Source organism: Carassius auratus, chromosome 2 (genome assembly GCF_003368295.1).
Source record: "Carassius auratus strain Wakin chromosome 2, ASM336829v1, whole genome shotgun sequence".
NCBI lineage: Eukaryota > Metazoa > Chordata > Actinopteri > Cypriniformes > Cyprinidae > Carassius > Carassius auratus.
The window spans coordinates 7,706,275-7,723,657 of record NC_039244.1 but is presented as its reverse complement, the minus strand read 5'-3'; the positions used below and the strand labels follow the sequence as shown (position 1 = coordinate 7,723,657).

Sequence of the window (17,383 nt, the reverse complement as noted above, 5' to 3'; positions counted from 1 at the left end):
AGACTAAGGTCTTAAATCCAAAGATATATTCTTTATAAAAGTTAAGACTTGTCCACACCCCCCTAAAACACCTAATTTAAACATGCCCCCACAAGTCTACGTCATGATGTGGGAAGTTTTGCATAACACCGCCCAAATGTTCAGCAAAGAAAGAAGGCGTAACTTTTATTCTTACTGTTGCCGCAGCTGCCATGTTGTAGAGACCCTGTGTGTTTCATTGTGAAAGCGAAACTACTTCCAATAGAGGACATAACTAGAAATCAGTGGTTGTATTTACAACACTGCTGTATTCAACTCAAATATTCAGATGTGTGCAGCGCATTTTAGGACGAGGACTGTTTCCTGTGAGAGTAGCCTACAATGCCAGTGTCAGTTTCTATAAAATGGGGTAGTTTCAACTTTGTAAGGACAGTCTGACGCTTCTGACTCCCAGTGTGTGTAAGTGCGTTTACATCTGTAAAGGATTTGCCACAGATGATTCAAACACAAGTTCTGAGCAGTGTAGAGTAGAGCTTATTATTGCATATTTCGTATGTATCTCTTATAAAGTACAATATTTATTCTATTCAACAGTAATTGCCTTGCGAGGAGGACATCACTGGATATTCTGTTATGATTCCAGTTCGAAACTAGTGTATATGTTCCATTCAAAGACCATTAAAATGTGCAAGACGTGAATTTAAATGATTCACGTTAATGAAAGGTATATGATGTCACAGTCCTCTGTGTGTGAAGATGCTGCAGGCAAGGACAAGGACTGAGATTGGGAACCACTGTGGTGAGACAATTTCCGTCACACACTTTGGCATTCGCCAATCACAATGCACTGAATAGCTAGCCAATCAGAGCACACCCTCGCTTTTCTGAACGATGAGCTTTGTAAAAATCAACGAGTTTCAGAAAGGCGGGACATAGATGAGAAAGAATAGTGTACATTATGTGGAGAATGTGTTTTTTTTTTTTTTTACCTTAAACCACATAAACACATTTCATTACACTGAATACACAAAATATTGTTCTCTTTAGCAACATCATATGACCCCTTTAAGCGGAGAGTACCAGCTGCTTCACTACCAATTTGAATTTCCCATGCAACTGCCACTAGGGGGCGAAATAAGACAATCTACAGTAATGGTAATGTTGCAGCTAGTGAAAAGTTGGCTTTACTCCACACACACCACAGAAAGAGGATGTTTATCATGTAAAACAGTAACACTAAAGTACTTTAGCATGCTATTGGAAAAGGGGTCATAACGGTCAAAATGGCCCTCATGTTCCTGATCTGCAAAGGGGGCCGAAATGTGTACTATAAATAAGATTGATGTACTGTTTGATAAGACAGAATAACATGTTTTCATTTCTTGTGGAAAAGAGTCTGACCAATGATGAAGCAAATAACTATTTGGTTGCTGCAATTATTTTGAAGTTTTATTGATTAATGATTTCTTATTGGGTCTCAGAAACGCAGCTGAGGGAAAGAATTTGGCAAGTTTCTCTGAGATTATTTAGTGTTCAACAGGAAAGCTATTCTCAGTTTGTTCAATTCATGTTTGCCTTCACTGATTTTGGTATCTTGAAAGTTAGATTAATTATAAACGGCACATTTCGACAGCTGCGGCCAGTTTATTTTGGAAAATTTTGTGAACCTGGGATGGGTTTCTTTGAACCTAACTCCTGTTATGAAAGGCACTTTAGGACACATTGTAAAGATATATCACAATAAATAGCTCTGAAAAGGGAATGAAGGAAGGAAATGCATTTTGATGATAAATGGCAAAGAATAGGCAAGAACCCAGTGCCCTGGTTTGATTGCTGTAGAGTTACCTAAACACTCGAAAAACCATGTTTGGAAGTATGATAACATTTTGTATATTTAGCAAAAGTATTTAAAAAAAAAATATGTCGTGACACTGCTTAAAAAGCTCCATTATTGATAAATAAGTTAGACCGTGTTTAGAAAGATGTGAGCTTACAGTTCAAATACTGTAGTTTGACTTCAGTTTGAATCCTAGAGAATTTGTACAGATGCCTGAAAATTATTTTTATTTTACAGAGGCTCCTTATGTATAATGTGTTATTAAGCTTCAGAGGGTCTGAAGAGTGAATGAACCTCCCCAGATTCAGATTCATAGAAGACCTGTTATATGGTGTCTACACCAAGCCAAATGTTGCATTAAAACTATAAAGATCCTTATCATTAAATAATATAGTAATTATTTAACTGATTATCTTATGATTTTTTTATTCTTCTGCTGTCTGGCCTTCTGATGACATGCTGCTTTGGTGCAATTGAGACGTAGTGATATGTTAAAGACTTACTCTATTGATTGTCAAACTTGGTCTAAAATCTGTTTTGTCCATTTTGGAAAAAAATCCTGTTTCATGAAAACTTAAAACAACACTGTATTGAGATGTGTGTTTCTGGTTTGCACATGTAGAAAATATTAACCCTCATTATCATATGCTGTCTGACTTTCATATATTTTAGCAGGTCTACTAATTCATAATTCTCTTGTTCCACAGATAAAGATGTGGAGCCCACAGTAAAAGTCAGTAAAGTCACTAGTGTTTCTGTCAAATCCACTGTGACCAAAGGTAGAAACTCTCCACCACTCTTTCCATTGTGGCAATTATTGGGGACTGGTGAAATAATCATTGGGCTTCCTAGTGGGCACTAACATCCATCAGGGAACCTTTTTTTTTTCTACAAAATTTTCCTACACATACAGCCAATGGTATCAACTGAAAAATGACGGTGATGGGCATCCTGATCTTTCTTCAACCTCATGTAATTCCTGGAACTAATGCAGCTTTCTAGTTCATAGATTAGGATAGGTTGGGCATTGAGGGTTTGGCCTAAGGTCATTCAGCATGACCTTAAAGTTTCCAAAATATTGTATCAAGCACAGAACCACCGGGCCTAACTGATGGTCTTGTGTTTCAGAGCCGGTGGTGGAGGGCCTCATCTCCGTGGGACGAATAGTAGGCTCAGGTACAGCCTCGCTGCAAAGAGTGCACTCTGGTCAACATGAGAAACCCAGCATGCCTGGTAGTCCTGAGATAATGTCCTCTTATACATTACACATTAAAGACCTTTTCACACCAAACGCAATATGAGAACGAAACAAAATCAAGATGATTAAAGTCTTATCACACTGGAAGTGCGGCAAATATTAATCAAGATAATCAAATTCATGCCAGAACAATAGGTGGTGCACAATGACAGCAAAGCCACACAGGCCAGGATAAACACCTATACCTGCATGATGTGGCCCGCTGACCTGACAAGGCCTGACAAGTTTCTAAATAAGGACAGCCCACACCCCCCCCCCCACACACACACAATAATATTCTCTCACAGGCAGTGCAAGCAATACCACACAAGTTTTGTCCCAAATAGCAAGAGTGCAAATATTTTCTGCTTTTGCCAACAAAAATATAACCTATAAAGTCACAGCACAATTTTGCGTCTCTGAGCAACTCTGAATCTGCTTATAAAAGAATCCGGTGAACCAATCATTCAGTGGCACATTCATAAAGACCCTGTTCCAAAGGCACAGTCAATGTGCACTTGTAGTCTTGCGGACCTATAATGTCCAGTAAATGTACAATTTGTAAAATATTTGCAGTAAAATATCCAAAAACCACTAGGCTAGTGTTATATTTTTTGTCTTTTATTATTTTGATTACTAATAATATCGCTAATGTATTTAACTACTTGTAAATAATGAGAAAAATCACGGGGCAGTGCAGTCGCCTGTCAATGACGTTAACCTTTGTTGCTGCCTTTACTGACATAGAAACCACATGACAACAGTGTCGTGGACAAATGCGGAAGTAGCTTCGCGACAAACTTCCACTAGAAAGAGTGGACTGGTCTCGCTAGTATTTTACTCGACAGGTGATTTGTTTTGATTTGTATCTTTACAGAAAACGTGTACTATTATAACGATCAACAAGATCGCATCTCTAGACCCACACGAGGACGTGTGTGATCTATAGTCTGATCATGTCTTTGCATTGACTTTGTCACCATATGATTGGGCTGGTCAACATTAAAAAAGACGGTCATCATTCGTCAGATTCAGTGGCGTAGATGGTAAATCAACCTTGGTCCGAATCTGACTTTTTCCAATTTCAGAAAAGCATTTATATAAAAAAAAAAAAAAAAAAAAAAGGAATTAATCAAAGAAGTTTCAAATAAAATTTCGGTTAGGGTAGGTGTAAAGGGCCTTTGTCCAAATAAGGTGTCATCCATTTAATAATTTGAATCAAAATAAAAATTTATAATCTTAAGTTATTGCATACTGTTTTACATTTACATTTGCATTTAATCATTTAGCAGACGCTTTTATCCAAAGCGACTTACAAATGAGAGCAATAGAAGCAGTCAGGTCAACAAGAGAACAACAACAGTATACAAGTGCCATGACAAGTCTCAGTTAGTCTAGAATAGAATGCGTAGCCAGGTATTTATACTATAAGAAAAGGAAAAGTGCTGGTGTTAGTTGGTTAAGTGCAGGCGAAAAAGATGAGTCTTTAGATGTTTCTTGAAAATGAGTAAAGAGTCAGCTGTACGAATTGAGATTGGGAGGTCATTCCACCAGCTTGGCAGAGTCCAGGAAAAGGTCCGTGAGAGTGATTTTGAACTTCTTTGGGATGGCACCACAAGGCGTCATTCACTTGCAGAGGGCACATAAGATTTAACCAGTGAGTTTAGGTAAGTTGGTGCCGTGCCAGTGGTTGTCTTTTAGGCTAGCATCAGTACCTTGAATTTGATGTGAGCTTTTTTTGGCTTATTGAAGACAACCCTCGCTGCTGCATTCTGGATCATTTGCAGAGGCTTGACAGTAGATGCAGGAAGGCCCGCCAGGAGAGCATTATAATAGTCCAGTCTGGAGAGAACAAGAGCTTGGACAAGAAGTTGGGTTGCTTGTAGCAATGTGGTCTGTGAAACTTAACTGATGATCCATCACAACTCCTAGGTTTCTGGCTGTCCTCGAAGGAGTTAAGGTTGACGAGCCCAGCTGTATAGAGAATTTGTGATGAAGCAATGGGTTAGCTGGAATCACCAGGAGTTCTGTCTTCCTAAGGTTAAGCTGAAGGTGATGGTCATTCATCCAGCTAGAAATGTCACTCAGGCTGAAATGCGAGCAGCTACCGTCGGGTCATCTGGCTGGAATGAGAAGTAGAGTTGGGTGTCATCAGCGTAGCAGTGATAAGAAAAACCATGCTTCTGAATGACAGATCCTAAAGATGTCATGTAGATGGAGAAGAGAAGTGGTCCAAGTACTGAGCCTTGAGGAACCCCAGTAGAAAGGTGGTGTGACTTTGAAACATCACCCCTCCAAGACACACTGAAGGATCTGTCAGAGAGGTAGGACTTAACCCACAGGAGAGCAGTTCCAGAGATGCCCATCTTTCTGAGGGTGGACAGGAGAATCTGGTGATTAACAGTGTCAAAAGCAGCAGACAGGTCCAGTAAGATGAGTACCGAAGATTTTGAAGCTGCTCTTGCTAGTCACAGGGCTTCAGTAACCGAGAGCAGAGCAGTCTCAGTTGAGTGGCCACTTTTGAAGCCAGATTGGTTGCTGTCCAGGAGGTTGTTCTGTCTAAGGAACATATAAAGCTGGTTGAACACAGTTCGCTCAAGTATCTTTGAAATGAATGGAAGAAGGGATACCGGTCTGTAGTTTTCAAGAAGCGCTGGATTTAGAGATGGTTTCTTGAGCAGTGGGATTACCCGAGCCTGCTTGAATGCTAAGGGAAATGTTCCAGAGTGAACAGAGGAGTTGATAATGTGAGTAAGCGAAGGTATGACTGAAGAGGAGATCGCTTGAAGGAGGTGAGTGGGGATCGGATCAAGTGGACAAGTAGTAGCATGATTGGACAGGAGAATTTTGGAGACGTCCATCTCTGAGAGTGGGGAAAAGGAGGATAAAGAGTGTGCGTCAGTCATTGTGAAGTTGTCCTCAGTCTGCGGTGTGGAGAATTGGTCACTGATGGATCTTGTCATATTTGTGAAGAAAACTGCAAAGTCATCCGCTGTAAGAGTCGATGGAGGAGGTGGAGGCGGCGGATTAAGAAGAGAAGAGAAAGTCTTGAAGAGTGTCCGAGCATCACAGCAGCTGTTAATTTTGTTGTGGTAGTAGGATGTTTTAGCCGTGAAGACATTTACAGAGAAGGAAGAGAGGAGAGATTGATACACACTGAGGTCAGTAGAGTTTTTTGATTTCTGCCATTTCCTCTCTGCAGCCCTGAGTTTAGAGCGATGTTCACGGAGAACCTCGGACAGCCAGGGGGCAGATGGGGCAGTGCGTGCTGGTCTAGACAACAGTGGGCAAAAGTTGTCCAAGCAAGATGTTAAAGTGGAGCAAAGAGTGTCCGTAGCACTGTTCGTGTCCAGAGCAGAAAACTGAGAGAGTGAAGGAAGTGAGGATGAGACCACAGCAGATAAGCGAGATGGAGAGAGTGAGTTTTAGATTGTATTCCAATGTTGGGTTGCAGATAATTGCCACTATTTGCAATAAGTAATTAGCATAATATCCTGCTATTTTAACATCGGATCAATACAATCTATAGCTATTTCCACTGTGTAAATAGTAAATCACAAAAAAATACTGCTATTTTTTACTTAGTACAAATAGCATCTATCGGTAACAAAATATGCTACTGTATTTTCCGGACTATAAGTCACACTTTTTTTCATAGTTTGGCTGGTCCTGCGACTAATAGTCAGGTGTGACTTATTTATCAACATTAATTTGACATGAACCAAGAGAAAACATTGCTGTCTACAGCCGCTAGAGGACGCTCTATGCTGCTCAGTGCTCCTGTAGCCTCTCCCTGAAAACATAGAGCGCCCTCTCGCGGATATAGACGGTAGTTTTCTCTTGGTTCTAAATAAATGCGACTAATAGTCCAGTGCGACTTATAGTACTTTATAAGATATACGGTATTTTCACTTTCCGCGCCCCTGCTCGTGAGCACTCACTTTGCAGCCACTATGCATCTTCGATGCACACTTCTGCCGAGCCTGCACTGTGGCGAGCCTTGTGGCAGACTTTTACCCGATAGTCAAAATGACATAACGTCACGAAAGTGTGTATTTAAAATTTGGGTCAGTGCCACAGTTACTTACAGCTCAACTCACAGCTACTTAATTCCTGATTGAATCAGCTAATGAAAGAATGACTCTGACTTATTCAAAGATATTTAACTGATTTTGTTGACAATGACTTTCATTGAATGAACAGAAAATACTGCAATGTTTCTCAAATTATCTTCTTTTATGTTCTATAGTTTATGCCGTTGTAGCCTAAAGATTTATGTAATACATTTTATGTTGAATCAAATCAACTATTTCTTTCTAAAGCAATTTTTTTGTATCTACTTAATAATTTTCTAATTTAACTCCGTAATGGCTTTTAATTAACTTTTGTTTTTTTGTTTTTTCACAGCCAATTTTAATTTGTCATAACTAGATTAATTAATCACCATATATATATATATATATATATATATATATATATATATATATATATATACACACAGTGGGGCTCGAAAGTTTGAGCACCCTTTGCAGAATCTGTGAAAATGCGAGTAATTTACATTTACAAATAAGAGAGATCATACTAAATGCATGTTATATTTTATTTCGTACTGTCCTGAGTAAGATATTGTACATAAAAGATATTAACATTTAGTCCACAAGACAAAAAAAAATGCTGAAATTATTAAAATAAGTTTGGGAACCCTTGGTTCTTAATACTGTGTTCTGTTACCTGATGATCCTCGACTGTCTTTCTGTTTGTAAATGGTTGTGCATGAGTCCCTTGATTGTTCTGAACAGTTAAACTGAGCAGCGTTCTTAAGAAAAATCTTTAAGGTCCTGCAGATTCTTCAGTTTTCCAGCATCTTTGCATATTTGAACCCTTTCCAGCAGTGACTTTATGATTTTGAGATGCATCTTATCACACTGAGGACATTTGAGGGAATCAAACACAACTATTTAAAAAGATTCAAACATTCACTGATGCTCCAGAAGGAAACAAGATGCATTAAGAGCTGGGGGGTGAAAACTTTTGGAATTTGAAGATCAAGGTAAATTGTACTTAAAACTTTTGAACATGGTGAAGATGGCCAAATTTGTCTTGTTTTGTTGAAATATATATTTTTTCCATTTAGTTCTGCCCTTTTTTAAGCAACAGAAGATACTTGTATGTTTCCCGGAACACAAATTAAGTACAATTTACCTTGATCTTCAAATTCCAAAAGTTTTCACCCCCCAGCTCTTAATGCATCTTGTTTCCTTCTGGAGCATCAGTGAATGTTTGAATCTTTTTAAATAGTTGTGTTTGAGTCCCCTCAAATGTCCTCAGTCTGAAAAGATGCATCTCAAAATCATAAACTCACTGCTTGAAAGGGTTCAAATATGCAAAGATGCTGGAAAACTGAAGAATCTGCAGGACCTTAAAGATTTTTCTGAGGAACGCTGCTCAGTTTAACTGTTCAGAACAATCAAGGGACTCATGCACAACCATCACAAAACAGAAAGACAGTCGAGGATCATCAGGTGACCACACACAGTACTAAGAACCAAAGGTTCCCAAACTTTTAAGGGGGTTATTTTAATAATTTCAGCATTTTTTTGTCTTGTGGACTAAATGTTAATATCTTTTATGTACAATATCTTACTCAGGACAGTACTAAATAAAATATAACATGCATTTAGCATGATCTCTCTTATTTTTTTAAAATTACTCGCATTTTCACAGATTCTGCAAAGGGTGCCCAAACTTTCGAGCCCCACTGTATATGTATATATATATATATATATATATATATATATATATATATATATATATATATATATATATATATATATATATATATATATATGGTGATTAATTAATCTAGTTATGACAAATTAAAATTGGCTGTGAAATATATATATATATATATATATATATATATATATATATATATATATATATATATATATATATATATATATATATATATATATATATATATATATATATATATATGGTGATTAATTAATCTAGTTATGACAAATTAAAATTGGCTGTGAAATATATATATATATATATATATATATATATATATATATATATATATATATATATTACACATTAGGGCTGGGCAAGTTAACACTTTATTATCACGTTAATGAATTAATTGATTAACACATATAATAATTTTATTGTGCGCTATCACAAATCATCAGTCACAGGAGGGGATGCTCCCCATCAAATTATTAAGCATCAGCATTCACAAATCACTGTCGACTGTTATTTTTAACAGAAAAGAATGCAACAAGCTCGTAATCCATGACTTCATTAATGGGAAATAGGAAGTTTCCGATAGCACGTGAAGACATCAGAGAAGCACTCTCGCTCAACACAGTGGAATGCATTGTTTTGTTAACTTTGTAGTTTATTTTTTAGAGTCGTATAGGACGCGGTAACACACGGCCCTCTCACAATATACTGCTGTACACATCTATCACTTTTGCAGCTCAGAAATATTCACTCAATCGTGCACCACATATCAGAAGATCTGCGCTCCAGCGCGGTTAGTGCTCATGTGCTTGCCCACCTCTTCCAAACTATCCGGAGATTGCTGAACGGAACGATCACACTAGTCAAATGAACTAGGCTTTGTGGGTTAAGATTGCCTAGTGTGAGCACACCCTAATTATTCTCCCACATCCCACACAGAGGAGCCTCTAGCCGCCCATCAAGTGTTGTCCCACGCCGCATTCTGCTGCGATGGTTCCCACAATCATGCCGGTCTCTTCTCGGAAGATGCCCGTTATAATGTTATGATTGAGGCTCTGGAGCATAACTTGTTTTTCTATAACAAACTATAAAATATTTTCTATAAAAACGTTAAAGGGTTAGTTCAGCCAAAAAGGAAAATTGTCATTTATAACTCACCCTTATGTCGTTCCAAACCCGTAAGACCTCCATTCATCTTCGGAACACAGTTTAAGATATTTTAAATTTAGTCCGAGAGCCTTCTGTCCCTTCATTGAGAGTGTGTATGGTATACTGTCCATGGCCAGAAAGGTAATACAAAACATCTTCAAAGTAGTCCATGTGACATCAATTTTTTGACGCATGAAAAATACATTTTTGTCCAAAAGTAGCAAAAACTACGACTTTATTAAGCATTATCTTCTCTTCCGGATCTGTTGTGAGCGCGTTCACTGCAGTGTAGTAATATCCATTCACAAACAAATCACTCGATGTAACTGGATCTTCTTGAACCAGTTCACCGAATTGATTCTGAACTGATTCTATGCTTATGTTATGAGCACGGATAAACCGGAGGCTTTAAGCAAGGGCAATCATCGGCAATGACGTCATTACGTCGATCGCAAAAGAACCAGTGAATCATTTTCTTCAGTCGGTTTATTGAATCGAACTGCCAGAAAGAACCGATTCGCGGAAAAGAACCGAACTTCCCATCAATACTGGTGATCCGACAACCGATGCAACCGGATCTTGACTCGAGAATGATCGAGTCACTCGTTCGTTCGTTATCTGGCTCGGCTCGGTGTTCATTTTCAGTTCTTTCTTCACAACAGTTCAGTCAGTGTACTTTTTGAGTACATGAATTACTCCAGGATATTGGTTTTAACTCAGAGGGAGTGTCAGCCACATTAAAAAAGTTAACAGCTTATGTAATTTGGGGATTAATGCTTACTGGAGACGCAAACCATTTCAAACGATTCAGGTCGATTCTGTGAACTGGTTCAAGAAGATCCGGTTACATCTAGTGATTCGTTCGTGAACCGGATATTACTACACTGCATTCAACGCGCTCACAACAGACACGGAAGAGAAGACAATGCTGAATAAAGTCATAGTTTTTTCTATTTTTGGACCAGAATGTATTTTCGATACTTCAAAAAATTCTAACGGACCCTCTGATGTCACATGGACTACTTTGAAGCAGGGCTCTGAACCGGTTCAAGGAACGAAAATGAAAACCGGAAACGAACTAAACGAAATGAACGAAACAACATGTTGCGTTTAGAGTAACCGTGCCTCACTGTGCTGATAAAGCCGATTTTAAGGATGATGTTTTATTTAGATAAAAGTAAAAACACTATATAATAAATAATATTTTAGCATCCAGATACGTCTGGAACATGGAAACATTTGGATTTGTGCGGGATGAGAGATGCAGGCATCAGTTTCAGCTTAAATTAATTTGTTTTTGGATTGACGTTTTTATAGCCTAAACTTGTTTTGTTTTCGAGAGAAACTAATAGCTGTTTTTATAATGTTTTTAAACATTTTGCTCTAGACTACAGGCATTTTAGCCTTCATAATTTTGTAAAGTAATAGGGCTAATAAAATGTAATGGCGCAAGATTTTTTTTCACTTTCAAAACGCAATCTTATATCCTTGTGTTTTTTTTTTTTTACAACGCAACAAATATTTTTTTATATCTTTAAAGACATCAAAGTTTTTTTTTTAAAGTGTTGATAGATTTTTTTATTTATTTTTTTAATAGCTTACATTTGGCCAAAATCTAGAAAAGTACACAGTACATTCTGCGTTGATGACGTCAAATGGTTGCACTCTGTGAGCTTTTGGTGCTTTTTACCATGACAGAACTCAGAATACACAAAGTAAATAAAATACTGATATGATACCACATTGTGTGGCTTTGAGTTAAATTTTCAGTTGGAGGGCAACAAGAGAAGCAATCTAAGACTTCCCTGATTTCCTAGTGATAAGAAGAGGATAAATGAATGGGAAGATGCATTTGGACAAACAGTCTTCCTATAAAGACCCGCTTTTTTTCCTCTCCACTTCAGCCCTGATGCCTTTGAGGTTTTTAGTTGACCTCATCTACTGTAACAGGGTGAAATGCTCTTTCATGCATACTGAGTTTTTTATACTGTTAAAGAGTTGGATTCCCATGCTAAACATGGACAAAGTTTCAAAAATTAAGTTGTACGTTTGAAGGAGTATTTTTGGAACAAAAATACTCCTTCCGGTTTGTCACAAGTTTCGGAAAGTTTTTTTCGAGTATGGGTCTGTGTGACGTTAGATGGAGCGGAATTTCCTTATATGGGTCCAAAGGGCACTTCTCCCGGAAGAGCGCGCTCGCTCCCGTATAGCAGTGCAGAGACATTCACTGATCAGAGCAAGAGAGCGAAATGTCACAAAAGAAGTGTGTTTTTGGTTGCGAGGGCAAGACAACCCTGCACAGATTACCAAAAAAAAAAAAAAAAAACATTAAGGGACCAGTGAACGGAGTTTATTTTTAAAGAGCATCGACGGAATTGTGCAAGTTTTTTGTTTGTTCCCTGCATTTCGAAGATGCTTGTTTTACAAACAAGGCCCAGTTTGACGCCGAATTTGCATATTGTTTATTTCTTAAGGATGATGCAATCCCAACGAAAAAGGGTCACGATCGTGCGTTGGAACCGCAGGCGGTGAGTAAAACTGCTTAAAATATCTCTGTCTCCTTGTTAGTGCGTCCGCCTCACATGCCGGAGACCCGGGTTCGAGCCCCGCTCGGAGCGAGTGCGAGGAGCGTCAGAAAGAACCCGGGAGAGAGGGGTTACATAACATGTACATGCTCTCGTTCAGTTTCAGCCTCGGGATCTGATTCTGGATCATAAATAAACAGCTGAATCTGACTGTTAGCCATGGTTTGTTTTGGATGATGTTTTTTTCCTCACGGTAATGTCACAACTTCCAAACGCTCTCAACGCAAAAGCCTACACGCGCTTGTGATTCTTTAGCTCCGCCCACACGTCACGCCTCCAGAATATTTTTTTCTCTTATAAATATAATAAAACAAAAGACTTTTTGGAGTTATGAAGGATGCAGTACTACTCTATAGGTACTCAAGATTAACAGGATATTGAGTGAAAATGAGCATTTCACCCCCCCTTTAAAGGGATACTCCACCGTGTTTTCATATTAAACTATGTTTTTCCCTTAACTAAGACGAGTTGATACATACCTCTCTCGTCTCAGTGCATGCACTCAATTGCTTTGGCCCACGGTGACACTTTGAAAGCACTTAGCTTAGCCCATTCATTCAATATGGGCCAAGCAGAGAAGCTTCAGCTAGTTGTGTGGTTACTGGGCCAAGACGAAGTGCTTACAAGCACTTGCCATGGTATTCCGCCACACAATATAGTTATCCACTTTACGCGCTTAGAAAAGCGCAACGTTTAGTTTTGTGTTACCATCCTAGGTCGAGTTACACTACGCGAGTAACTGTATTTAAATAGGGAAAACGTGGAGGTGTTTGGTAGCTTCTCTGCTTGGCCCATATTGAATGAATGGGCTAAGCTAAGTGCTTTCAAAGTGTCACCGTGCGCCAAAGCGATTGAGTGCACGCACTGAGACGAGAGAGGTATGTATCAACTCGTCTTAGGTAAGGGAAAAACATAGTTTAATATGAAAACACGGTGGAGTATCCCTTTAAGGACGTCATTTGCGTTATATTAAGCTATATAAGTCTTAATACCCAGGGATCGCTTTAAGACTAGTTTTGTGGTCCAGGGTTACAAATCTTATTACACTTTTGTTCATATAGCAGTACTTTTAAATGAAAAAAGTGCATAATACACTACTTTTGAATACATTATTAATTTAATGCATAATAATGCGATCATGCGATTAATCGCGATTAAAACATTTTATCGTTGCCCAGCACTTACAAAAATACAAAAAATATGTTTGGATTTAAAAGGTAGTTAACAATAAACATCAGCGAAACTAAGAATTCACCATTTTTTTTATAATAGTGCTTTGATTGTAATGTCATCTATATGACAATAGTAGGCCCAGGATCTGCTGGTGCCCTTGGTGAGATTTTTAGATTTGCTGAATTAAAACAACATTACATATTATTATTATTATTATTATTATTATTATTATTATTATTATTATTATCCTTCTAACGAGTAGGGCTGGGCTAAATAAATAAAATAGATTTTTTGATTTATAGTTTTTTTTTTATTACACCAATTCGATATCGATTCTCAAAAGCTACGAATCTAGCATCAAAATATATTACCATTTAGCAGTCTTAAGGCTTAATGCTACTACTGCTAATACATATTAATAAATATTTTAAGCAATAATCAAATTTGTTTTCTTTTTTTATTTTAACAGTAAACCTCTGTTGTGCAGCACTTTGTTTGGCAAAAAATAAAAGGGTTTAATTTTCATTTGATTAGGATAAATTAAATTAATGTTTTATGCCTTCATCTGATTACCATAAAAATAAGAACATTTGATATGGCCCTATTATTGTTCAAAAAAAGGACCCTATACAGAAAAGGAATATGCTTAAAATACAGGCCTGTGGGTATTATTATTTTTTATTATTATTATTATTAATTCACCATGTGTAAACTGGTTTACGGTTCATTTTTTTTTTTTTTTTTTTTTTGAAATATCATAGGATTTGTATTTAAACTATATTCACTGAAAGTAGTAAAAAAAATTGAGAATTGAATCGAGAGCTTGAGAATCAAAATCTAATCAAATTCATAAGGACAGTCACTTGCCTTTTTTCTGTATGAATCAGCCATTTGAATTGATCAGTTGAATGAATGAATGAATAAATGACTCCCTTATTAAAATTAGATTTCCCCCCACCTACTGGTGGTTTAGTCATGTTTAAAAGTATCATTGCATTTTTTCAATATTTATTTGTACATGTATGTTTAAAAAAAATATACATGTAAAACAAAAAAATATATACATGTTAAAAAATATACATGTTAATCTTATAAAATTATTTATGTATTTGAAATTTTGCTATGTAAATGCATTTATGGTACCTCAGCTTTATGCTATGTAAATGCATTTATGGCACCTCAGCTTTATCAAACTGCCTGAGTAAATGCATCTGATGCCACTTGAGATGCAGCTTCTGTTTCCTTGGCAGTGGAAATATAGAATTTGTTAAAGGGGTCATATAATGCGATTTCAAATCTTCCTTTCTCTTTGGAGTGTTACAAGCTATTGGTGCATGAAGAAGATCTGTAAAATTGCAAAGACTAAAGTCTCGTATCCAAAGAGATATTCTGTATCAAAGTTAAGACTCTGCCATGCCTCCCTAAAACGGCTCATTTAGACATGCCTATGTCACTATTTGGAAATATTTGCGTAATGCCACCCAAATGTTCACACAAAGAAAGAAGGTGTGGTTTCATTAAATGGAGTTAGTGCTGAAGCATCAATGTCAGGGACATGCTGTGTGTATCTAGGCGAAAGCAAAATCGCTTTATTTGGCCTTCCGAAAGTAGATGCAATTTTACAAAAAAATGATCATTTATAAACGTAGTGGGAAATTACATCTGTTTTGTTAAATACAGCAACTCATTTTAAGTTAACTATATCTTCGTCTTTCTAGTCACACTTTATTTTGAGAGTTGTTCAAGCGAGATAAAATGTATAACTTATTATAATAAATTTATAATTTATAACTTTAACAACCTGTGTGTGTGTATATGTATATGTGTGTGTGTGTGTGTGTGTGTGTGTGTGTGTGTGTGTGTGTGTGTGTGTACATATTTACACACACACACATACACACATATTTATATACACATTATATGTTTAATAAATAAGTGCAGCCTTAGTTAGCATAACTTAACTTTCTTTCAAACACTGGAAAAAAGTCTTACTAACCCAAAATTTTTAAATGCTAGTACATATGCAGTCAGATTACTCCGATCTCTTTGGTTGGTGTGCTTTCATCACCAGGCAAAACATAAAATATTCAACACACTCATAACACAAAATTGAAAGCAAAAGTTGATTCCAGGTGCGAATAGCTGTATTTGAAGCAGTTGTTTCTTTTCATAATTTTGAATGTCACACTTGGTGTGAAAAGGTCTAAAGATATTGTACATGGGTCATTTTCAGGAACCTTTTGCCCCAATCTTATTTAACAAGGTTATTACTGAGCTTTAAAGAAATCAAATTTTCAGGCCGAACGCACTGGGGTCATAACCACCAAAGACAGTGAATTCCATTCATTTAAAATGAGGATTTTTGTGCTTTTTACCAATATAATTTTTTTTTTTTCACAACAGAGTTAAATTTGATAATGGTGCACAATTAATGCGCATCTCGTCATTAAAGACGGTTATCTAATCAGCTGATCATGCACTGATTAGAGAACCGGCTTTACTGATATATATCGTGCACCCCTAAAATTTGAACTTAAAGTCTCCTAGAGAAACCTATTAAAAATCTGATAATTTTTCAAAGAATTTTTTTTTATTTGACATCAAAGATTTAACAGACAGTTCTAAAAGCATTTTTTTAAACTACTTGGTTAACATATGATTTTTTATTTTAAGTAAATCCATTATAATATAACAATGATTAGCAGGGATATACAAGTTGCCTGATGTTCATATATACAATTTACAATTTTTTTTAAAAGTATAAACAGTCATTGTGACGCATCCAATACCAGTAACCACATCTTAGCCTTCATAACTCGGAATGAGTGTCTTTATGCATAGGGCAGAATGTGTTGTTATAAATGTGTTCTATAAATTAGTTTTCACCCTTCATTTTACAAAGACTTGCAGAACATATACTGTAAATCACAGTGATTTGCAGGATGTCAATGTCACACTGCTAAACCAAATTAGACCTGCCAGACCTCAAAGAGACATTGGGCTGCAATCATGAAACTTAAATATGTGAGTAAGTTCATAGAAAAATTGACCTTTCCGATATCTGTCCTCCTGATCATGATGCATTGCAAACCACAGATTTGATAGCTTAACATGCAGATCCTGGTGCTTATAACTGACTAGTAATCTAATATATATATTCTGCTTGTGTGTAATGAATAAGGCCTGTTTTTATTTTTGTTTATTATATTCCCCAACCCCCCTGCAATTCCGCTTTACATCCCTGTGAAGTTTTAAACAAAGACTTGGGACACCATCTGAAAGGGTTGGCCTCACAGGTTTCTAAGAGTTTGTTTGCTGGGGATGATTTACTGAGATTACACATCTCTACTGCTGCAGAGCCCCTCAGCAAGACAGTGAAGACATACTGTACTTGGAGGGTCTGTGAAGCGAATGACCAACTGCAAGTTACTGTGAATAATAGCATCTGCTAAATGTTCAGTTTGGTTTCAGCAGTGGTCACTTTCTAACCAGTTCCTCCTCCTCTCTATTCTGCAGCGTCTGTATGGAGAAAGATTCTTCCTTTCCATGTCTTTGTCAAATGATATGCAATACTGTCCTCGCTGATGCTAATAACAATGTAGTAGCTGAACTATTGTCATATGTTTTGATTCACATTTACCCATTCATCAATCTTTTATCTAAGCCCATTAC

General features: G+C 37.0%; 1 protein-coding gene across 6 annotated transcripts in view; it reads left to right on the top strand.

Annotated features, from left to right (window-relative positions):
* The window catches only part of LOC113114673 (CMP-N-acetylneuraminate-beta-1,4-galactoside alpha-2,3-sialyltransferase-like), a 79,843-nt gene that overhangs the window by 14,794 nt on the left and 47,666 nt on the right, over positions 1-17,383 (top strand). Inside the window, exons 3-4 of one of the 6 annotated variants that reach the window (XM_026281591.1) lie at positions 2,524-2,595; positions 2,945-3,049. The exons of 1 other annotated variant lie outside the window; for it this stretch is intronic. In XM_026281591.1, the coding sequence (XP_026137376.1) occupies positions 2,524-2,595; positions 2,945-3,049 (177 nt within the window). 4 more of the 6 variants (XM_026281599.1, XM_026281630.1, XM_026281606.1 and 1 more) reach the window with 4 other exon arrangements.